Source organism: Mus caroli, unplaced genomic scaffold (genome assembly GCF_978045245.1).
Source record: "Mus caroli unplaced genomic scaffold, Mus_caroli_1 scaffold_6, whole genome shotgun sequence".
Lineage (NCBI taxonomy): Eukaryota > Metazoa > Chordata > Mammalia > Rodentia > Muridae > Mus > Mus caroli.
This window is the reverse complement of record NW_028227261.1, coordinates 51,077,275-51,100,827: the sequence shown is the minus strand read 5'-3', so window position 1 is coordinate 51,100,827 and position 23,553 is coordinate 51,077,275. Positions and strand designations below refer to the sequence as shown.

Sequence of the window (23,553 nt, the reverse complement as noted above, 5' to 3'; positions counted from 1 at the left end):
ATGCCACCCCTCCTGTGAGGGATTCTAATGCTTTTTCCCTCATAGTTTTTATGTTTTGAATCTTTCAATGGAGAGAGTAGCATTTTTCTTATAAAGTTGTAATAAATAGTAAAATAAACAACCCCAGGAATAGAAATCTCCCACCTAATAACTATTGTCTCAATTACTTCTACTTAAATCAATAATGGTCAAAAAGCTTTAAACCCCCTCCGCCCAGATGGGAAAGATAAAGCCTATGAAGTTTAGGGTGTTTCCTAAGGATCACTTGATACGTAAACTTGCTACCTACTACCTACCTACCAAGCACACCTCGCTGGGGTGTATGCTCTTCCTGCAGTGGGTGGAGTGGGGATTGGTGGGCTAGCACAGACACAGAAACGCTGCATGGAACATGGACTGCAGAATAAGAAGGGGTTGAACTATGGAGTGTAAGTGGTAGAAAGGACACCGGGCAGCTGTGTTAAGTCATGTGACAGCTGAGTGCAAGAACCATAAGATGAGGGGACAGGAGTGAGAAGCACACTGGCAAAGACCCTGCCAGAGGAAGAAGATCATGGCGGGCACTCTGCAGCTCCTTTGTGAGTATATCTGCTTTTATTCAGAGGAGATTTTTTGTTGTTGTTTAACTGAATTGTGGCATCTGGCTATAAAGGGCTACTGTGGTTCTCTAATAATAAAGATTATTAAATTGTTAATATACTAACATTCATCATGGATTTTCAAGGGGCCAATATATTGTAAAGTGTTTACAGAGCTGGTCAACCACAGTCAGCCTTCCTTCCCTCTCCTCTCGCTCAACCCCAAGTCTCCTACTGAGCATTAGCTGTCAACATAGGAATTGGGGAGGGGAGATAGTCGTGGTTGAATTATGCTTTCTAATTTATGAAATAAATATGCTGATAACCACTGATTGAGGACTGCCAGATGTTGGTAAATGGTAGTGGATTTGTATATTTGAATGCTGATGCCCCTCACATCTTAAGAGGTAGGATCCACCCCTTCCATCCATTCATCTGTCTGTCTATCCATCCATCTATCCACCTACCCACCCATCTACCCTTCCACCCATCCATCTATCTATCTATCTATCTATCTATCTATCTATCTATCCATTCACCCGCCCATCCATTCATGCATCCATCAATCCACCCTCCTACCCACCCATCTACCTTCACATCCACCCATCTACCCTCCTATCCATCCATCCATCCATCCATCCATCCATCCATCCATCCATCCATCCATCCATCCATCCACCATACCATCTATCCACCCTCTTATCTACCCACCCATTCATCCATCCACCCACCTCCCCATCCATCCTTCCATCCATTCACCCTCTCAGCTACCCATCCACCCATCCATTTCCAAAGCGGGGTCAACTTACCCTTTTAGTTCAATAGCCATGATGCTGCAGTCCCATGGTAATATTAGAGACTCCACTAAAATGCTTCACTTTCTTTTAAAATAAAAAAGATAGTAGCAAATTGTAAGGGATGGAGATTGCGTTTGTCACCATGCACAGGTGATTAGAGAGTGTCTTTTTCAGTATTTTTTTTGTGTGTGTGAAGGGAGAAGCCTTGGGGGACCAGAAGTTGCAATGCAGAACCTCCAGGAGGCTCAAAGGGGTTGCAGTTAGTGGTTCAAAGCACTTGCTGAATACTGACATGGACCCAGACCACCATCATTTCCCAACTGTACTGTGAGGTCTCGTTCTCTTTTGGCTTCACCCCACACTTGCACTGAGTATCATTTCCACAGAAACAGCAAGTGCCTAAAAACTGGGGCACCACATTCTTAATTTTAGCACCCCATCTGCTCTGAGTAATGACAAACAGAGATGCACAAAACCATCTTTTCAGAGAGCCTCACCCCAGGATTCCTGAGCAAATGCAGCCCCCCACCCCACCCCCATGAAAGCTAGTACTCTCCATGCCCTACCCTGATACCGTGGCCCTGTGGACAGTGCAGTTTAACTTGGAAGTAGCACCTTACAACCTCAGAAAATGAGCAAGTGGAAAGGCAGGTGGGAAGCCATTGGGTTGGAGTTTGCACACTGTATAGCTGCCCAGCAGCTACTTCAGCAACTAGTGAGCTTGGGAGGTTTGGCTCTCATTCCCCTGCACGCTTGGAATGGGGGCTGGTTTCCATTCATTGCAGAGCGCGCTTCCCTCCAGTTTCCTGTGTGAGCTGCGGTTTTAATAAAGCCATCGTATGACCCTGGATCTAACAACAACTAAATTGATCCTAAGTGCATTACTGCGTGTCCTGGTGATGTTCCCCGTGGCACGGAGTGTGTGATGCCACACTACCTTTGGCTGAGTTCATTACCAGAAAGGAGCATCTGAATTATTACAGGAGGCATCTGCTTAGGTAAAGTTATATGTCCCTCTTTGAGTCTCAGCCTCCCTCTTGTGTGAAATGAAAGACACAGGTCATAAACTCCCTGGGCTCTGGATTCAGTTGTTTGAGTTTCCCTGGTTAAAGGCTGGGGAGTTGTTGAGAGAATTAGAGGAGATCATGGGTGGAAACATTGTAAATATTATTCACTTTCATCTTCATGAAGAGGGACAATGGGGCCAGGGCCACTTCACATATTCATCCCAAGAATATTAATACCATAAGAAAACTTAACATTCAAATTTCAAAAAAGCTAGCAAATAGTAAAGATTTGGGCCAGAAATTAAGGGCAACCTCACCTATGCATGGCCCTGTTGTTTTCCTATGACCATTTGTTTCACAGTCATACTGAGAAGGATGCATACACATGCATGCTCTCTGTCTGTCTGTCTTTGTTTCTGTCTTTCTCTTTGTGTCTCTCTGTATCTTTCTCTGTCTCTCTCTCCCTGTCTGTGTCTGTTTCTTTCTCTTTCTCTCTGTCTCTGTCTATCTCTCTGTCTCTCTGTCACACACACACACACACACACACACACACAGCAGCAGCAGCAGCAGCAGCAGCAGCAGCACTACTGACCCAGTCACTGTGAGATGAAGTTGGCTTGTGTTGAAATGGCCACAGATGACCTTGGTTTGAGTGTGGAGTCTGTTGGAAATGAAAGGTGTAGACAGTTCAGGCCATAAAGCATCCAGGTAACATTTAGCTTACCCAATGAGTCTAGCTGAATATTCATGTATTGGGAGCACCATCTAATGCTGTAAACTAGTGTTAATCAACAGAGCTGGTTTTCCTCTGCTTTACCACGTAGGCAGGGATCTCCCAGGTCATTCCCAGGCAGCCACAGACACCTAGATGTCTGAGTACTTTTTCTTGATCGATCTTGCAGTTTGACCTTTGAGCCCAGACCTCAGTTTCTATTGGGCCTTTGATGCAGATACCCAAGATAAGCACTGCTTCGCTGTCTCTTCCTTGGGGTGGGTGTCTCCCCTCAGGGCCACCAACCTCCCATGGTGTGAGAGCTCTTCTGTCCCATGATGTCAAGAGGACAGCAGCAGCCTGGAAAGCCATGTTTTCTGGTACTGTCCATCGTAGCTGTGGAGCCAACCCGTCAGCAGCTCAGTACTGTGAGCTCCCAGATGACAGAGATTCTGGTCCACAGTCTCCTTCTAACACCATCCTGGAGTTTGCTGAGAGATGTCACTTTGTCCCTGAGTTTCTTATCTGTGGCACCAATGTGATTTTGATACCGAGTATCATGTTTAACCTTTGAGATCATTTCACCCAATGAAAGAACCAGGGTTAGTGGGACAGGGCATAGGGCATTCCCTCCTTCCCTCCTCCCTCCTTCCCTCCTCCCTCCTCCCTCTCTCCTTTCAGTCTTCCCTCCTTTCTCTTTTCCTTCCTCTTCTTTCTTTTATTTATTTTTATGTTCCTATTTTTTCCTCTTTCAAATACAGATGTGGATACTCCTGAAGTGTTTCTCTCCTAAGATCCCATGGCTAGTGGCTGGTAAGAACCTCCCATCTAGATTACAGAACTGCTTAAGAACAAGGTCCTTGACTTCACCAGAGCCTGGCTCTGGCCTCTACCTTGCTGGCCTCCTGTTTTTATGGCTTCCTCTTTCCAACATGCTGAACTAGAGTCCTCAGTGTCCTTAGGTCAGATTGACTTGGTGTCTTGGGCTCTCTTTTCTCTCTGAAATGCTCTCGCCCAGCCACACCCAGCCACGCCCAGCCGCACACTCCCACCCTCTTGAATGTTTTACGCTGGAGCAATTTGCCCTTTCTCTGACAACCACCTTAAAAATGTCCTCCTCTCTGGCTGAAGATGAGACACACACCCCCACTCCTGTTTTCTTTCCTAGCATCAGCCACATCTGGCATGTTATGTTTGATTTATATTTCTGTTTACTGACAGCCTCCCTCCTCCAGAAGAACACCAGCTACACTCCAGAACTAAATAACACATGGCACAAAACCACTTAAAAATGCACTGAGTGGTCTGTTAACTAACCATGCTAGTCCACAGCTGTATTTGGAGCAGGGAGGTCTGTGCCCTGTGTTCCCCGCCCTGTTTGTATTTCCCGTAGACCCTTACCTGTGTCTCCCCATGTGACCACACCCTGCCCCACTCCTCTGCTGATCACTTATCAAAGTCACTAGCTGTGATCTGCACTGTGCCCTTTGTCCCTCTCCTTTCCTTTGGTGGCCAGTGTTGCCGGAGAGCCTGTGCAGCTGCCTCCCTAGTTGTTGGACTCTTCGGCTTGGTGAACTTGGGTATTGTGCTATTTAATTTCATTTAACTTTTTATCTCAGGGTAGAGATCTTTATTAGAAATAAATGCACTCAGCTTATGGGGTTTTGTTTGCTTTCAGCATGCTGAGGTATTTCCCATGAGTTCTTTCTCCCTATGCCTGAGGTTTGGAGTACATTTTCTAGAAGCCACTCTATGAAGCTGACTCGGGGGAAATTATGTTAGAAACAGAGGCCTCCTTCTCTAGAGTATGCAAAAGTTTGATTGCCTTTTTAATTCTTAAAGGTGTTTTTTTTTTTTTCCTTGAAGTTCTCATTGTCCTTTTGAAAACACCTTCCTCTCCTCTCCTGGGAGAGTGAATGGCTGTAGATGTTAATAATCTGCGTGTGGGAAAGCAGTCAGTGATGAAAGCTGTACTATTTTTTTAGACCCTGGAGGTGGCCAAGATGGACTGGGAACCAGGTGACTCGTCTAATGGCTTTTCATAATGTCCTAATTGGGTGACTTGTACAACCAAGCCAGTCAGTCTCTGGGATGTGAATCCTCCCTTGAGCAAGAACAGCTCTAGGCCTTTGATATAGACCATCTCCAATATCCCGCCTGCTCTACAGCACTAGGCTGGAAGCCTGAACACTGGGGGCCTGCCTTGCACTTCACTGCACCTCTGCTGGAGGGAGCTCCAGGTGGGCCACTCTCCTTCCCAGAGCCTTCCTTCCTAGGTCTATGCAATGAGGACTAAAGTCCCTGGTAGCTATTTTCCCAGCAGTATCAAGAGCATTTTATTTGGGCATCCTGATGTGGAGATACTTTTGAGCCTTCAGGCCTTGTGATTATTTGAAGCAACTTCTTTTTTTTTTTTTTTTTTAATCGTGTGATTTTTTTCTGGCCATGTGCCACCAGAAAGGAGGGATATAAGTCGGAGGATGAAAAAGCATAGCACATCACACTGACAGTTTTTAAATTCTCCCTTTTAAAATATATTGGGTTTATGTCTCCTTTTTGAGCTTTTTAGTTTTTAAATCTCCACTTTACATTTTAAGTTCTTGACTTGAGGTTGGGGGAGGGGCTCCTGGCTTTCATGCCGCTTTTCCGAGGCCTATTTGAGATTCAGAGATTTTCACCTCTGATTTTCCTTGGGTGTTTTCTTTCCTCTGGAATTCCTGGGGGAAGGAGATCTTTCCTGCTTCCCGCTGATCACATGACCTCGCTTCTAAACTGCTGGGGCCTAGAAAGACTTAGAGATGGCAGAGGATTTACAGGGCTATTAACTGCTTTGTCTAAGCTGCTGGTTACGGGCACCTAATGAAGACCAGTTCAGGTTTTGCTGTTGTTGTTGTTTGGTCATGTTTTGCTTCTTGTATTTTGTTGTGATTTTTGTTTTTGGCTTTGTGTGTGTGTGTGTGTGTGTGTGTGTGTGTGTGTGTAACCCAATGAAATACCTGGAGTAATTGATTTACTAGGTTGGCTCTTTCTTGTAAGCCATTTAGTATGAATTTGATTATCATGTTCTTGATCCCCTTATTTCTGAAGAATGTTCCTAATTTAGATTGGAAACTTTAATGACCAAAGGTGGCGTTCCTTCCAAAGAGAACATCCTCAGTAGGTCAGAGCCCCATAGCTTTGGCCAGGGAGCAGAGACTGAGTGAAGGGGGTATGGTCTTGACTCTGCAAATGAGGAAGGAGGTGTGGTCTCACTGGGTGGGGCTAAGTAGAAAGGGTTGGCATAGAAGATCCAATCTTCTTGGTGTCAACCAGGATGGGAATACCCACACCCACATCTCTAGTCCTCAGGGCACTCTAGATTTTCAGTCCAGAACTGAGACTCTCATTAAGGAAGTATAATAAAGACCCAGGAGTCAGGTGCTATTTTCAAGGTATGGAAATGGATCTTTGAGCCCAAAGACATAGATTCCAGTTCTATTTGAGCTATTGTTTGCTGGGTGGCTTCTCAAGCCAGGGTAGCACAAGACCAGTGTCATCTGCTTGCCTGGGTTGCCATGAGAATAGAATGAGAACACAGAAGAGAAGGTATTTGGTAAACCACGAGGGTGGCTATGAGCCAGAAAGAACCCCTGAGTGAAGAGGGGGAAGTCTACAGGGTGCCCTTCTCCTGGGTCCCTGCGCTCCTTTCTTGCCTCTGTTATGCTCTGACAAGGCTTGCTGTCTTACAAGTCAATGAAAATGGGAAGTGAATGTGGAAGAGGGGAGAAGAGGGAGGGGGAGAGAGAGAGAGAGAGAGTGAGTGTGTGTGTGTGTGTGTGTGTGTGTGTGTGTGTGTGTGTGTATGTGCTCTCGCACACACACTGTTTAGGCCTCAGGCCTCCACCTCCTCTTGAGTCTTCAGCAGCTCACCTCTGCTGCCCTACTGAGCAGGTAAGGGGAGTTAATGATGAAATGTCAGAAAGGCACTTGGGGGCTTTTAGAAACACTGTCCCATGCCATGACACACAAACATGCTGTCAGGAGGCAGAACAGCCATGTCTGCATCTTTAATCATCATGTCACTTTTGTGAAATGTAATCAAGAGCCCTCTTTGAGGAGAGTTGTGGGAGACCCTCAAGGATGTGAACCTAATGCTCCTTTTAAAAGTTTGCATGAGGAGAGACTACTCAGCACGCTCATTCTCAGCAGGCAGAAATTAATCTGAGCCATTCTCCAAATTTACCAGGCAAGCACTTGCCTGAATAGACAAGGAGCCTAGGGGGATTTTTTGTGGGAGTGATGAGTTGTGAATCTCAATATGATATGTGTGTAAAAAAAAAAAAAAAACAAAAAACAAAACAACACAACATCGGTCGGTCTGTTGTAAGAGAGAAAAGATGTTTGAGTGTTTGACAAAGCAGGTTATTTTTAAACTGAGAAAAAAAATAGTATTGCAGGGAGTTGAAAGATTTCACGGCTTTATTTATTCAGTTAATATATATGGGGGAGTTTCTTGCATCTTATTAAGACAGGTGTAGAAGAAAATGCAAGGGAAATAGGTGACCATCTGTGCCCTCGGGTGGCCCTCAGGCTCACTGTGGGACGAGATACAGGTAGGTACAGCTGACAGCTGATGCAAGGCAGGCTGATTTGGTGGGGACATTGTTATACACTAAGCCAGGTATTCTTGGGTGTGCTTGGATTCTGTCAGAGAAATAGTGTTTAGGACTCGGTGTCCCATCAGTTTGTGCCTTTAGTTTCTCCTGCTGCAAAATGGGTCTCATAACAGCTTCCTGGCTAAGCAAAGATTGAATGAGACAGGAGTTAAGTCATGCTTAGAGCAAACCATAGCCCAGAGAAGGCACTTGGAGTGTCAGTCTGCCTCCCTGCCAGCATCTCCTTTCCTTTCTGTGCTACATCCCAAGCACATAGGTGTGGGGTTGGTTTCCTTAGGCTTTTGAAGAATAGCGAGCAGGGCAGCATGTTCTTCTTAGGGTCTGAACTGGGATGTTGAACAGATGTCTTTTCCGTGTCCCTCTTGGTCACTCACTTCTCTTCTCCAACTTTCTCCAGAAACTGGCATGTGGATCTCAGAGACTGGCATGTGTGGGCTGTCTCTGTCTCATTGCCTCTCTATTCACCCTTAAGCCTCCTGGATGCTTATTGGAATTCTTGAGTCCTGAATCCTGGCAGGAGGAAGTGAGATTTCCAGCCTTATCTTTTTAAGTTTCTTCCCACTGGGTTGCCTTTGGTCTATCACCAAACGTCAAAGCTCCATCTAAAGCGGCCATTTCTCCTCACTCTGGACATCCTCTGCCAGGCTTGGTAGAGCTAATCCTGCTCCATTCCTGGGACGCTGCACTGCCCTGTGAGGTAGAAAGCACTGTGCCCTTAAACACAGCTCACTCTTATATAAGCAATCTCTCTACGAAGCCTTTTGAACAATCTTACTATGAGGTTGACATCTGATTCCCACTGAAACAGCAAAGAGGGAATGGAGTTTAAATGGGAGAGGAGCTGTGCCACTGGGTGCCTGTCATGCTCTGAATCTGTGATCTCCAGAGCAGTTAGAGTATGGGCTTCATGTATGCATGAGGACTGAGTTTTGGATTGGGGTAGATGTCCTGGACTGGAGCCCGAGGGTCAGGTGAAGTTAGAATATCACATCTCTTTTCTCAAAACAATTTTTCAACACTTGTGTTTCTTTATTAATTTTTGACAAGTACACATTGACTAACCAATTTGTATATGGTATAGGAGATAAATATTAGGAAAGTTTCCCTTTTCATTTCAAACATTTATATATGAATGAAAAGGACAGATGGAAGGAAGGAAGGGAGGGAGGGAGGGAGGAAGGAAGGAAGGAAGGAAGGAAGGAAGGAAGGAAGGAAGGAAGGAAGGGAGGGGGAAGGCAAATGATATACAATGGATTCCTCTCTCACTCTGAAGCTAAGTGCATTATATGCTGCCTTCTGTGTCCACTCAGAAGACATTAAAAAAAGAAAAAGAAAGCGATTCCAATGCTTGGTTTCACTGAGGTAGACACTGAAGTTCAGAGCTAGCAAGAGGCCACACTGTTGGTCATGTCTCAGGGAGTTGACGGAAGCACAATTTGTAATCTCAAAACTCAAGAGGCTGAGTCTGTGGATCTCATGCTTCTCTGCCAGCCCCAAAGAGAGGAACAGCAGTGACTTCAGCATTTTGGCAAGGATTAGCAGGTGTGCTTGACTGGAAGCTGTAGGTAGCATGTAGCCCCATCCCTGGGGCTGGAGAATATCCCCTGCTGTGGCAGCAAGGCCTTACATAAGAGTTCATGCTTGGAGTCTAAGAACAGCCATGCAGGCAGCCTGGCTCAGGAAGACTGGAGTATGAATTCCTAGCAGGAGGAGGTCTTGGATGCCTCCTGGGAACTAAAACTAAATTAATCCTGTGGTCCCCATAGTGTAGGACTTTGTTTGCTCCCTGAAATGAGTAGCTCAGCTTCTTCTTCTCCTAAGGTGACCTCCCTGCTAATCTTCCCACCCCTGGGCTGACACACAGCTCCCACCAGGTCCCTGCTGTACTGCCTTGGGGCTCTTCCTAAGTGCTGGTCTTGTGGACAGAGTCTGCATCAGCGAGCTGAGACTCTTGAAGGAGTGCATATGCCTCTCTTTTACTTGATTCATTTGGGTAGTTTCTTGCTTTGTCGCAATTGAAGATTCAATCCCAGGTCCGGGTAGCTGGAACTGGATGTGGGTAAAAGGGCTTCAGGAAGCAGGGTGGCACTAACAAATTGACAAGTTTCAGAATTAGGGGCTGGACATCAGTGAAGGCCATTATTCTCCCCATCACTGTTTGCCCTCTGGTGCCAAAGACCGATAGTCATTCTACGTGCAAAAAACATCCATGGCATCTCAGTGTCTCTATGGTCTCATCCATCTGAAACATCGTATTTCCTCCGAACCTCATGAGATCCAAAGTCCACATTTTCATTATCTAACTCATTCCCATCGTGTCCCAGAAATTAGAGCGTGAACCCTGTGGAGGGACATTTTTCTGCCTCTTACCAGTGCTCCCCTCTCTGTGATGAATATGTTATGTAAAGCACACCATGTCTGCCAATAGCCTTATGTGCTGTGTATTCTGAGTCATTTCAGTTTTCAGTGACCAGATCAAGTTTCAGGGTTTTAAGTAACATATTCTATGGTGCACTTCTTGATCTGGGGTGGGGTGGGGGGTGTCATGCAGCCCCTAGGGCTCACGGGAGCTCTCTTAACCATCATTGTCATCTCTGAATTCTGCTGTCAGGATAACGTAGGGAGCATTTAGTCCAGTACCTGGGATGCACCCACACAAACCCATCAAATGAGAGTATCAGGGTGACCTTCAGCATGTACCAACCTATACTGCTTGCAGTGATAGTGGGAGCTGTCAGGTGTACTGTCTTCTTAGAAACAGTTCCTTGTGTACAGGAGAAGCAGGTCTGTGGTAAGAGGAGGTGTCTCCTTGCAGGAGTGTTTGAGGTGAGGCGTTTTGGATGTTGATCAGTGAATCAGAGAGGAGCTTTGCTGGGAGCACAAACAGCCTTCAGTGTTGCTCAGTTGCTTGGGAGTTGCCAAGAGTGATTGTGGGTTTGTGTGTGTGTGTGTTTCTGTGAGATGGTTCAAATAAACACACAAATCAGGGAACAACAGAAACAGCGCTCCCTTTGTCCGAGCGTCCATCCTCATTTACGGTTTCAGGAAAACACAGCCCCATGGTTAGCATGGCTGCCTATACTTTCTGTTAGGGAGATAATTGTAGAAATTAGGTTGCTTCCTATGAAGTGCAGCTCCTTTTGTGGAGAAAATTTGAGGCATCCATGTATCCTATTTTATAGTAATTGAGATTGGACTAGCAGATCATTAACAGAGCAAAGGAAGATGATAGCCTGTTTTGGGTTTGTTTTTGTTTTTGTTTTTGTTTTTGGAAGGAAGGTGGTAAAAATTTGATGTTTGAGAAGAGAAGGGAGAAAAATAGGTTGTCAGGAGTGGGAGAGAGCATGCCACCTGTCTCTACTTTCTATGAGGGAGAGGATGGCCTCTGTCAGTGAGGCCCTTGAGGGGCCAGATAGGCAGAACCCTTGCAGGAAGAGCGGTCTAATGATCACTGTGTTCTGGAAGCTGTTGGGATGAGTCCATGCCCAAGGTCAGCCTGGAAAGCCAGGTAGCAAGGCAACATCTGTTGCTCATTTCACTCAGCTAGCTAGCTAGTTCGTTCTCTCTCTCTCTCTCTCTCTCTCTCCCTCTCTCTCTCTCTAGTAAAATGCAGCTTGTGGAAGGGAGAATAAGTAAGGGCCGGAAAGCCGGGTGTTGTGGCGCACGCCTTTAATCCCAGCACTCGGGAGGCAGAGGCAGGCGGATTTCTGAATTGGAGGCCATCCTGGTCTACAAAGTGAGTTCCAGGACAGCCAGGGCTACACAGAGAAACCCTGTCTCGAAAAAAAAAAAAAAAAAAAACAAAACAAAACAAGTAAGGGCCGGATACATTTTTAAGTAAATCAGCACGTCAAAGCCAAATGCAATATTTGCTTATTTAAAGCCCCCCCCCATCTTCCTGAGAGGGACTCATTAAACACTTGTCTCTTCTTTCTGCAAGACCCCAGGGACTGCGGTCCTTTTGTGTCATCCAGACTCACATCACAAGGAGACACACATAGAGAAGAGGAACAAGGTTGAGGAAGGAGGAGCAAGTGGCTGGTGTATTTGCCTGGGCAGTACAGAAGAGGTCAAGATGAAGGGAGAGCCTAAATGGGTCTGTGAGGGTTGTTATGTTGGAGGAGGCAGTGTGGTGCCTGGCTGGGACCTTTGCCCTGGGTGGATGAAGCAGCAGCCAGCCCATGCTCCATCTCTCTAAACCTCCCAGCATCTGGAGTCAGCTTTGCAGGGTAGTGCTGAGGGGCTGAACATTGAACTGATTTGATTGGCAGACACTGATTAATAGCCCTGCTCTTACCTTTCCTGCATGAAGTTTCATTTATCGGGGACATCTCAGGTAGGGGCCGTGGAAGGATAGCAGAAGCCTTTAAACCAAGAAACTCTTCTAATAGAGGCAAGCCATCGTTCCCCATCCTGGTTGCTGGCCTCCAGACCCTGGAGCCAACTGAGCTAACACAGTAGGGACAGAACCGGAACAGTCCCTGTTGCTTCCCTCTGGTACCAGCCAGCAGTCACCCTGCAGCTGTAAAGAATGGCTGAGGTCTACACCAGTCTATGTTTTTACCCACATGCTTGCCTGGTTTATTTGCTATGGCTATAACTGAGTTCCCAAGATGTCCAGTGGTTTAGAAGAATAGCTCATGTTTTGTTTTCTGACTGTATCTGTCTCCTTCTCTGGCCATCTCCCTCTCTGCCCCTGTCTTTGTCTCTAAGGTCTCCATCTCTCTCTGTCAATGGGAGCTTTGTTCCTCAATATGGCTGGCATTCACTAGCTTTTCAGAAATCAGCTGGAGCATACCTGTTGCACTGTCTCACTCCGTGTCGTAGTTATTGACAACATTTGCTTCACCTGCTGCCGACGTTTGTCCCCAGACTGAGGTAGAGCCCAATCTGCTGTGCACCACTCTGCCTACCTTCCTCCTACCACACAGTGGCTATCTCTGGTTACCTACCTAGGAACCACTTGAATGGCTTGATGCTGGTATAACTTGTCTTTATCTCTTTCTGAGCCTCTAGAGTAGAGGATTCCAAGGGAAACGGTTTTCAGTAGCCACTTTACCAGTGACTCATAACCTTGCCTTTGAGTTTTCTTATGTGTTTCCTGCATGATACACTGGGGCCCTGTGTCTGTGGATGTTGTCATCCAAAGGTGGCCAGGTATGTTTCCATTCACAGTGGGGTGCTGTGATGCCTGACTAAGACAGTAGACACATAGCTGTATTAAAAGATCGGGAATAGAGGGGCCGGCGAGATAGCTCTGTGATTAAGAGCACTCACTGCTCTTCCTGAGGACCTGGGCTTGATTCCCAGTGTCTACATGGCAGTTCATAACTATTGTGATTCCAACTACAGAGGATGCGATGCCCTCTACATAGAGTGAATAAGTAATATTCAGATGATGACAGTTCCAGGGGCTCTACCACCTTGTTCTAGCCTCCATGGCTACCATACACACATGTGGTACACAGAAATACATGCAGGCAAACATACATGAATAAAATAATAAGAACTCAAAAAGATGGGAATTAAGACTGAGATAAGTCAAGAAGGTGAAACAGGGAGAGGGCAGCATCGATCAGAGAAGCAAAAGCAGGCAGCTGTGAGAGTCCATGCTGCTTGACTCATTGACTTCTGAAAACACCCACCAAGATAGTGCGTTTTCCCCATTTCTCAGATGAGAGGACTGAGGCGGAGTAATAAAATAGCACAGAAAACCTAGGCTATGTGGGCAGGCATGTAGGAGTCAGGTGCAGTCAGGCAGGATTCGAATTCAGCCTCTGGACAGCTTGTTAAGTTTACAGCCTGTGAATTGGTGTTGTGGAATAAGAGACCAGGGATTTAGAAGGAAGGACTCGTAATACTGTAAGCAATGGCAAGGTGACTTGAGGGTCATAAACTTAGCCTGCCTTCCTATCTGCCTGTCTGCCTGCCTGCCTGCCTGCCTGCCTGCCTGCCTGTCTGTCTTTATCTTTCTTAAATTTTTGAGTTTTGTTATTGGTTTGTTTTGGTTTCCCACATACAGAGTTTCGTGTAACCCAGGGTGGCTCAGATTTAGTGTGAAGGTGACCCTGCTTTACTGATCTCTCCGCCTCCATCTTCCAAGTGCTGGGATTATACCTCTGCGCTTATACCTTTTAAAATACCCCCAGTGTTACATAGTGAGTTTTCATAGTCCTCAAATATTTAATGAAACTATATGGTTCATTAGTGAAAATAAATGCCTCTAAGCATGCCGTGTGGCTCTCACAGAAACTCCTTTAATAATGCTAGAACCTGGTTCTGACGGGCTGGCTTTGGGTTTGATTAGACAAAAGTATTCCAAAGTCCCTGGCTTTCAGAGGCTGCAGGCCCTCGAGCAGTGGCTCCACCTGCCTTTGAGGATGCCTTGTCCCTTCAACAGGCTCACTTCCTCAGACCTTCCCCTTCTTCCCATTCCTGTCAACCCGTGGAATTAACTCCATTACTCTCCCATTTTACAGTTGTGCCAGATGATGAAATTATCCACAGTCTAATTCTAGATTTTTTTCCACTAGAAAAGTGAAACCAACAGATATCACATAGCAAGTAATCCTTTATATTTTTACATCAGTTTTGAAAAGGAGAAATGTTTTTTGTTCATAAACTATTTTAAACAAGTTCAGCCTACATCTGTTTGTCCTGCTTTGGGCCAGCAAGATGGTTCAAAGTGGAAAGGTACGCACGCTGCAGGCCTGGAGAGTTGAGTTCTGTCCCTGGAAGCCATATCAAAGTTGGAGAGAACTGATTTCATGAAGTTGTCCTCTGACATCCTTTCGTGTGATGTGACATACATGTCTGCCCTCATACCTCCCTCCCTCCCTTCTTTTCTGTCTCTGTCTGTCTCTGTCTACACACACACATACACACACACACACTCACACACTCGCGCACTTGAAACAAAAAGCATTTCTGCTGGTACTGTATGTTGTGATCTGAGTTAAGCTGTAGAGTGTGTGTGTGTATGTGTAAAATGGAAATCCTAAAATTGGCAAAAAAGTGAAAGGATGAGTTCACTTGAGCCTTTTCCTTAGGTTGACAATGATAATGTTTTATCTCCTATGATTGGTGATGTATAGCCATTATGTTTTAGGTATTGCATGCATACACACATGTGCATTTGTATGTATATAAATTTCTTCTAGATCAGTTCAAAGTAATACAGCCATATCTTGGCCCTTCTAAATATTTGATGTATTTCCCCAAGAATATATATATTCTCTTACATAACCATGGAAAAAGTTGTCAAATAAATTTAACATTGATACAGCATTGTACCTAATATAGTTTTAATTGTCACAAAGATTTTCACTGTGGTACATCCTTTCTCTTCAAAATAGAATCCTGCACATAGATCATATCTTTGATATATTTAGTTCACTTTCATCAAAACTCTCTAGCCTTTCTTTGTGGTTTATTGCATTTTGGAGAGCATAGCCTCTCATGGCTTCCCTGTTTGAAAGGTGTAACCTGAGCAGGTACCAGGAGGGTTAGCAGGGTCTGAGGAGCTGCATCTTCGGGTTGTACCTCCCCTGTGTCCTCCTTGTTGACACTGATCTTCATAATTTAATTGAGATGTTGTTCAACTCCTCTATTGAATGGTTATAGATTTCCCCTTGGAACCCACAGATTAAGTGGGAAGACACTTTAAGACCTACAGAGTCCTATACCTCATGAAAAATTCCCAGGTCTACATTTGTCTAGGATTAGTATCTGACTGGTCTCTACTCTGGAGGTTTCAAAATGTCTCTGTGTAGTTGCAGTACTCCCTTGTTACTATCATTCCGTGTCGGCATCCACTCTGTACAAGGCAACCTCCTAGCCATCCCCTTTGTTCACCTGTCAGCAGGGTTGGGCATATCCAGCATAGCTCCAGGGATTTGGAGCGGACTAGGATGGCGAGGGAATAAAGAACCAGCAAACACAGAGAAACACGGCAGAGCTAGGACCAGCTGGAGTGGGGTGCTCAAACCTCAGCCTCCTGGAAGCTCAACCAGTCTCTTATGTAGAGTGGAACAGAGAAGCAGGGTTATTCAGCACTGCTGGACAAGAAGGTAAGGTGATTGTATTCAAGTTAAGGAGGAGGCAGGGTTTAGGTATACAACTAGACCAGAAGAAGCAGTATCTATAGAGAAACAAGGTAGGCTGTAAATATCCAGGAGGTAGGGAAGCTATGAAGGATATTTTCTTTACATATTGTCAAGACTTGGTCCCTTGAGGAAAGCTTTGTATCCCTCTGAGCCCTAGGTCATGGGATCCTTGATATGGTTGTGCCCATGTCAACTGCACACAGGGCTGCTGGAGTTAACTAACATTCAGTCCATGTTAACATTAGCAGGACTTAACTCACGGGGGCCTCCTTTGTTTCCTACGGGTATGGACTTATGGATTTCTGTTTTGTTGGATGATGTATTATTTCCTATCATCTTGCTGCGTAAATCATTCTGTCTGAGGTGGTCCTAGGACCTTTTCTCCTGTAGTTTTGCACTGGGCACTTCCTCACTTTTTGGAAGAACATGGCATCTGACCTGGTTTTGTTCCTATATATCCCAGCCCCAGCTTCTTATGTAAAAAATTAAGGTAGAGACCACCCCCCAAGTTGGAGGTATCTTACTGTGCCTGGGACTCTTTGCTTCTAGGTCTTTTTAGGGATGAACACACACACACACACACACACACACACACACACACACACACAGAGGTTTCATTCCCTGAAACCTCCAATTTCCAATCTGCCATCTAGCGTTCTTTCCTGCCTTACTCTTCCTATGTACTCGAACCAATCTTCTTTGCTGAGAACCTTGACTCCCAAGACACCTGTGCACCACTCCCTTGCTCTGTAGTGTGTCAGAAATAGTTTCAGGTTTCTTTTGCCTGTGGCAATACAGAAAGCAGAAAAACCTTCTAAACAGGTTTGGCATTTCCCTTTTAGACGTTGGATGCTCTTTCTGCCCAAGATGGAGTATTTGCAGTTATATCACAGATTCCTAAGTGACTTGGTCTGTCTTTCCCATCTAGACTTTGCATCACTGGCCTTCAGATTCTCATGGCTCTCAGAGCTGAAGTAATCTGCTTCATTTTTTCCATGTCCCCCAATTCCCATCCATGTTGATCTTCAATTGTATAGAACAGTATGCAAAGTCTACAACGAACTACCTTCACCCTCTGTCAAGGCACTTGCTACCTGGTTACTGCACCATCCAGCCCTTTTTGTATAGAAATCACCACTCTTTCCTGGATTATTTACCCTGTTTTTTTTTTAAAGCTTTAAATTTAGTCCTTGCAACAACAACAACAATGACAACAGCAAAAAGAATTGAGCTGGCCTTGTTGGGGTGGGGTGGAGGCACTCCCTTACTTCCAAACCCCTTACCCCATGTCGTGCAGTTTTTAATTTAGGGATGAAGAAGCCAAAGCTGTGTGCCTGTACCTTGCAAACATTTGTTCCTTACTGAACTAGCCTGTTTCATGTGCTTGTTATTTGTACAACATGGAAGAAGATGTCCCGCAATGCTAACCATGGTGATAGTTGGGTGCAGTTTTCAGTGGTACCCATATGGAGTGCTGATCCTGAGTAATGGCTTCAGATTTCCAGGCACCCGTTGTCTTACTCTTTTAGAAGGGAATATGTACCCCTCTTGGCATGTCATATAAGACTGTATCAAGTTGAAGCCGTTTTATTATGACTTTTCAGTTGAGATGCAAGTTTTATAGCATAAAATGAACCATTTAAAATGTTTTTCTTATACTTATCACAGATATTTGCAAACCTAGCCTTCATCCCCATCTATTCCAAAATATTTTCATCACCCCAATCCCCCAAATTGACTAGGCATCCATTGAGTAGACTCTTTTACTATCAACCTTGTCCAAACAACCACTGACCTGCTTGGTGGGGGGGCCTTACCTGTCTTGACCATTTCCTAGAAATGAAACCATACACTACGCAGTAGTCTTTGTCTAACTCCTTTCACTTGGCCGATGTTGCCAGGGTCCTTCCATGTTACAGCTTGTTCCTCCGATGTGTTCATTTTAACAGCTAAGTGATGGTCCACGGGGCAGAAGGACCACACTTCCTTATTCATTCTTCCACCGATGTGCAGTGAGAGGTGAATGGGGGCAGAGACTGGCTTCTGCTTCAGTCTAACTCATGTATTTGCCCTGTGACCTTGGATTAGTCCTCATGTAACCAGGTCCCAATTTTCCCATTGCTGAAGAAAAGTCTAACATCTAACTCTTCATGTTGATGAAATGATTGAATAAGTAATGTCTAAAAAGTCTATAGCTCCAGTAAGCCTTTTTACGGCAAAACTCTATGGTAGGGGAAAGAGCATCTAAATTTGCATTGTAGTATGTGTGTTCCCTTGTGCTGGCTCTGTTAGAGTTACCAAAACCCTCCCTGCTTTGTTTCTCAAGAAGAGGCATCTCTGTTTCTTCTGTTTTGTGGTAGGGTGGGTTTGGCCTCCACCCCATCTCTTCCCCAACACGGGATTTTACATTTCGGAAGCAGTTCACTAGACAGAATGTCTGTAGTGGAATGTTACATAATTCACATTTAGACTTGAAGAGCTCATTATAAAAAACCTGACACACTTCAGAAATATTAAATTACTGCAGATTGTGTGGAGCAAAGAAACATTATTGAAGCATTTCAAAATTCCAGACGAGCCTGAGTTTAACTGATAGGGTTTCACAGCTTTTCCTGGGGAAAATGATTTGCGTTGTCACATGCTTTCTGGCCCTGGAGGACTTTAATCTCCTTAATTACAAAGAAATGAATTTCCTAAATAATTTGGAGTTACTTCGCAGAATTCGCTCAACCTCTGGCTTTTGGAAAATTAAAGGGAATGCCAGGCCCGTGCTGTGTGTGATTTCCACCACAGCTTCCCTATCTAAGTTTCTATTCAGAATGGCTCTGGTGTTTCCCATCATTATTGGTACAGGGAGGTACTTCAGAGATTCACAAGTAATGCTCACAGCACTCAAACCTATCACATTTTGCCAAACAAGAGACTGGATTGCCCAGGGGAAATGGAGAGGTACTAGATGTTGGCTTTTGAAGTGGAAGGAGAGAAAATAGTCCAAATTTTATCCATTTTCATAGAGCAGCTTTTGAGAATCTCTGAAATCGTATAAACTCATGTCTGGGAGCTCCTTTCTATATTTAGGGATTAGGCACCTACTGTATACAGCACCACAAGAATAGGAACAGCTGATATCCTGCCACTTCCTATACTTTGTCCATTCTCAGAAGGTAGCCTTAAGCTCTCCTGGTTTCCCCATCTACAAGTGGTCACATACTAGACACGAGGCCTGGTTTACACCACACAAGAACCTCTGGCCTCTTGTTTATGAAACGCTGGGCAAGAGGGTCTGCTAGGCTGTCTTTCAGTCCTGTAACAGGTATGCTCTAGGTTCTACAGTGACTTTGTTGATTGGGCAGCATTAGCTCCATCCTCCAGGTAAAGAAACTGAGTCAGGGCAAGCTCAATGGCTTCCTTGGTGACACATGGCTGGCTGGGCAGCTGTCAAAACTCTGGACTTAGCCACAGACAGTATGGACAGAAGAGATTCCACTTTACAAGAGAACTCAGGAGGTTTCTCAACTGGATAGTATTTTTTGAAGTGAACCTTAAGTGGTTGGATGAATGTCAAGGCAGACCTAACAGAAAAGAGCGAATGACCAGCAGAGGCACGAGGGAAGGGTGCGAAGATGATCCATAGTGAATCACCTTCCTGCCAGACTTGAGCGTCCTTTCATTCATTAGATGAGTGATTTCCAGTCTCTGCACTGTTGCTCATGACAAGCCTTCCACTAGTTTAAAAAAAATACTCATGCATTCACTTGTGTGTTTGCTCTCCATGTGTTTATAGAGGTCCTTCCACTGTGTGTTCGACAAAAGTGTTGTTGTTCAGGATCCCATAGAATACAGCTAATCCCATGTGTAGCTTTTATGAAGGTAAACCAGAGCATACACTTGCTCCTCTGAGCCCCGGGCATGTCAGCATTTATGTCGGCGTTGGCTCTGCTCATGCAGGGGTCTTGCTGCTTCCCACAGCACTGATGCCTCTGCTGGGTTTCTCTCCTTTGTGGACTAGCAGCAGGCTACCAGACTTGCATGGTGTTGGTTTACTCACAGTCTACACTAGAGAAGAGTCAATATTTATTGCAATGAAACGATATGTCAATATGTGACCAGTAACTGTGACTCTACTATTCCCTATGGGACGTGTCTTTGGAAAGATGGTGTCGGTATGTACCTAATGCCCCAAAGATGATGAAGGCATTCTCACTTTTTAATGTGTGGTTTCAGAAAGTCCATTCTACAAAGGCAATTTTCTCTTTTCTTTCCCTGTAAGCTTAGAGCTACTAATTCAAGTGCTTACGTACAGAGATAGTGTCCTTTGAAAGAAACTAATTAGGCTATTTTTAAAAATCTGACCAGGTATCATTGAATAAGGTGGACATCGCCTCACAATTAAGTTTGAATGTAATTTTGTATGGCTTTCTTATTAAGCCTTATAGTTAAGCCATCTTTAATTGTCATGATTAAGAGGGTTAGGTCATTATTCTTTTTGAGCTCCAACTGGCATTCGAGGCCAGGGCTCTTAGATTAAGCACTTCTAATTCTCTGGAACGAGCTAAATCTTGCTAGTACGATTTCAAGAAGCATTTCTAGATCTTTGTTTTTTTTTCTTAATATCGATAGTGGATAACTAGTGAGATGTTTATTCTCAGTGGATTCTCAGCTCCGACTATCAGATGAGGACTGGGGAAAAACTATTGACAAAGGCAGTATGTTTATTCAATTTAAATGAGATCTAAGGCGACAGTGCATGTGTACCATTGAGGTCAGCGTATCGAACGTGTCTAGTAAGTGCATAGTAAATGCTAGCTTTAATTGAAGTGTCTGTTGTTAAAATCATCATCACTCTCTCCCTAATGGCATCTATTCTTCATAATCCTCATTACTTCTGTAATACCTGTTCAGGAAAGGCAGAGTGAACAAAACTTGGGTCTTCCATTCCTGTCCCCTTTCCTTTCTTTCCCCCCACATTAAATGCTTGTCTGCCCTTACAGCTAAGGGAAAAGCTGACATAAAAATTGGCTGGCTGCAAACTTCCTCAGCCCCATTTGTCACCTTACCCTTGGAGCCCAATTGCACGTCAACTCTGTGTCCCCTCTGATGCCTGCCAGTGAGGGACAGACTGCAGGTGACTCCCCTATGATCTGCCTTAGCTGTTCAGGCTCTGATCAAGCTTGGCTGATGGATGGGTGGCCTGTGGTTGGAAATGTCTCCACGGGGCTGGTCAGGAAATCCGTCTTTGTGATATTTTCTGGGTGGCATCTAGTGCTTGGCCATCAGGAACATGGGCAACAAAGAGCTGGGGTTTGCTGCTTTTGGAAATTTACGTTTCTTAGCTTGCTTAAACTGCTTTGCAAAGAGTGTGCTCGTTTTCCTTGTAACGTCAACCCCATCCAAGGCCTTATAAACTCAGACTGAGACGAACATTCATCCACAAAGACTAAGGTGTTCTTGCTGGGGCGTGCTCCTTGGTTCATTTCCTCACATTTCTCTTCAGCCAGAGGAGGACTGTGATTCTGACTATTTTCTTGCTTTTATTTGCAGCACTCCGCCAGAGTGAATGACATGCACGGTGTGGGGTGTCCTTTCTGAAGGGAGGAGCCTTTCTCTTGGAGAGGATCCTCGATGAGCCTGGCCGAGGCCCGGGGTCTGTGTGAAGAGGACTAAGGATTAAGTAGGATGTCAACTGAGACAGAACTTCAAGTAGCTGTGAAAACCAGCGCCAAGAAAGACTCCAGGAAGAAAGGTAGGGCTAGCCGTGAACCCTTCACAAGGCTGCCTTTCTGTGTAATAATAAAGTTAACTCTAGAACGATAGAAAAACAGCTGTGCCGCAGGTCTTGTTTTTATGGTGATTTTGTGCTCATGTTTTGATGGCTATTATTCACCAGGTTCAACCCCTAGTTATTTTTGTAAGACCCAGGGTCCTTCTGCTTATGTCCTCTAGCCATTTCTCCATCAGGGTCAACCCCTGTTGACCCCACCTCTGCTCCGACTCCAGACTTTCTCCCTGTTGCATTGGTCTTTTGCATATTGCTGTGCTTCTCAAACTCTGACCACACCAGGCTACTGAAGGCTGATGACAGCAGAGCGTGGAGTATATCCCCAGTGAGTGTCCAGTATCTGCAGACTGCACTGCTAATGAGTTCCCAGGCGATGCTGGTCTGGAGGCCCCACTGAAAACTACAGAGGCATCTACAGAAAGCCTGTCCTTGCTCATTGCCTTTTCTTCATGGATCAGTACCTGTTGTCCAAACTGGGTTTTGTGTAATCTCCTGAGCCTTTTCTCAGTCCCCAATGGAGATGGCAGCTTGCTTGTTTTGCTTCCGTTGCACTTTGTAGTGTCTTGCTTTATTTAAAATGTCTTATATTTCTATGAGTCATCTGGAGTAGCAACTCTTAGAGCAAGGCCCTGTGCTCCCCCAGGACACTAAGCACATAGAAAGTACTTAAGAGAAGGTCCACAGGTAGCTGGTGATGAGGATTGACATGTCCAGAGTCTCTTACAAAGATTATTCTATCATTATGCATATTTTGCAGGGAGATTTGGTTCCATGGTTTTATGAATATGCGTATTGTTAAGTGTGTGCCATTTGGTGGTTAGGTGGTGTACTGGCTGGTTTTGTGTATCAACTTGACACAGGCTGGAGTTATCACAGAGAAAGGAGCTTCACTTGGGGAAGTGCCTCAATTAGTGATCAAGAGGGAGGGCCCCTTGTGGGTGGTGCCATCCCTGGGGTGGTACTCTTGGTTCTACAAGAAAGCAAGCTGAGCAAGCCATGAGAAGCAAGCCAGTAAGGAACGTCCCTCCATGGCCTCTGCATCAGCTCCTGCTTCCAGACCTGCTTGAGTTCCAGTCCTTACTTCTTTTGGTGATGAACAGCAATGTGGAAATGTAAGCTGAATAAACCCGTTCCTTCCCCAACTTGCTTCTTGGTCATGATGTTTTGTCCAGGAATAGAAACCCTGACTAAGACAGGTGATTAGAAGTGTGCTTATTCGATCTTTCCTCTCTGTCTCTGTGTCTCTGTCTCTGTCTCCACCTCCATCTCTCTCTCCCTGTTTGTGTGTGTGTGGTGTACGTGTGTGATGAATGTTGTGTGGTTTTTTTTTTTTTTGTGTGTATATATATATATATATATATATATATATATATATATATGGAGAGTGTTTGTTCCTGTGTGTATGTTTGTGATGAATGTTGTATTTTTTATGTGTTGTCCATATGTGTGTATATGTTGTATGTGTATATATATGTGTGTGGTGTGTGTGTGTGGTGTATATGTCTGTGAATGTATGTGTGTGATGAATATTGTGTGTTATATGTGTTGTGTATGTGTGTGTGTGTGTGTGTGTGTGTGTAGTGTGTGTGGTATATGTGTGTGTTCCTGTATGAATGTGTGTGATGAATATTGTGTGTTGTATGTGTTGTGCATATATATATATGTGTTGTGTGTATATGTATGTGTTGTGTGTGTGTCTGGTGTATATGTGAGTATTGTGTGTGTGTGTTTAGCCCCATGGTGGAGTTCCTCTCCCCTGTCTTCTCAGCTGCATACAAGGAGTTTAGAAGAGTTCTTTCAGGATTTGAAATCTTTGTGGGTTTGCAAATCAGGATGCCCTTGGTTTCTGTGTGCCATCGGTGATTTGTTGGAGACATCACTGTGCCTGCCTAATCATGTTTTGTGATGGCATCTGTCTGG

At 44.9% G+C, this 23,553-nt stretch overlaps 1 protein-coding gene across 4 annotated transcripts in view; it reads left to right on the top strand.

The window, feature by feature from the left end:
• Positions 1-23,553, top strand: part of Dab1 (DAB adaptor protein 1) — an 887,226-nt gene that overhangs the window by 600,119 nt on the left and 263,554 nt on the right. For all 4 annotated transcript variants that reach the window (XM_085839132.1, XM_085839131.1, XM_085839130.1 and 1 more), the window contains exon 9: positions 21,396-21,597. In XM_085839132.1, coding sequence (XP_085695258.1) covers positions 21,531-21,597 — 67 coding nt within the window. In that variant the 5' untranslated portion in view covers positions 21,396-21,530. The remainder of the gene's footprint in view (positions 1-21,395; positions 21,598-23,553) is intronic.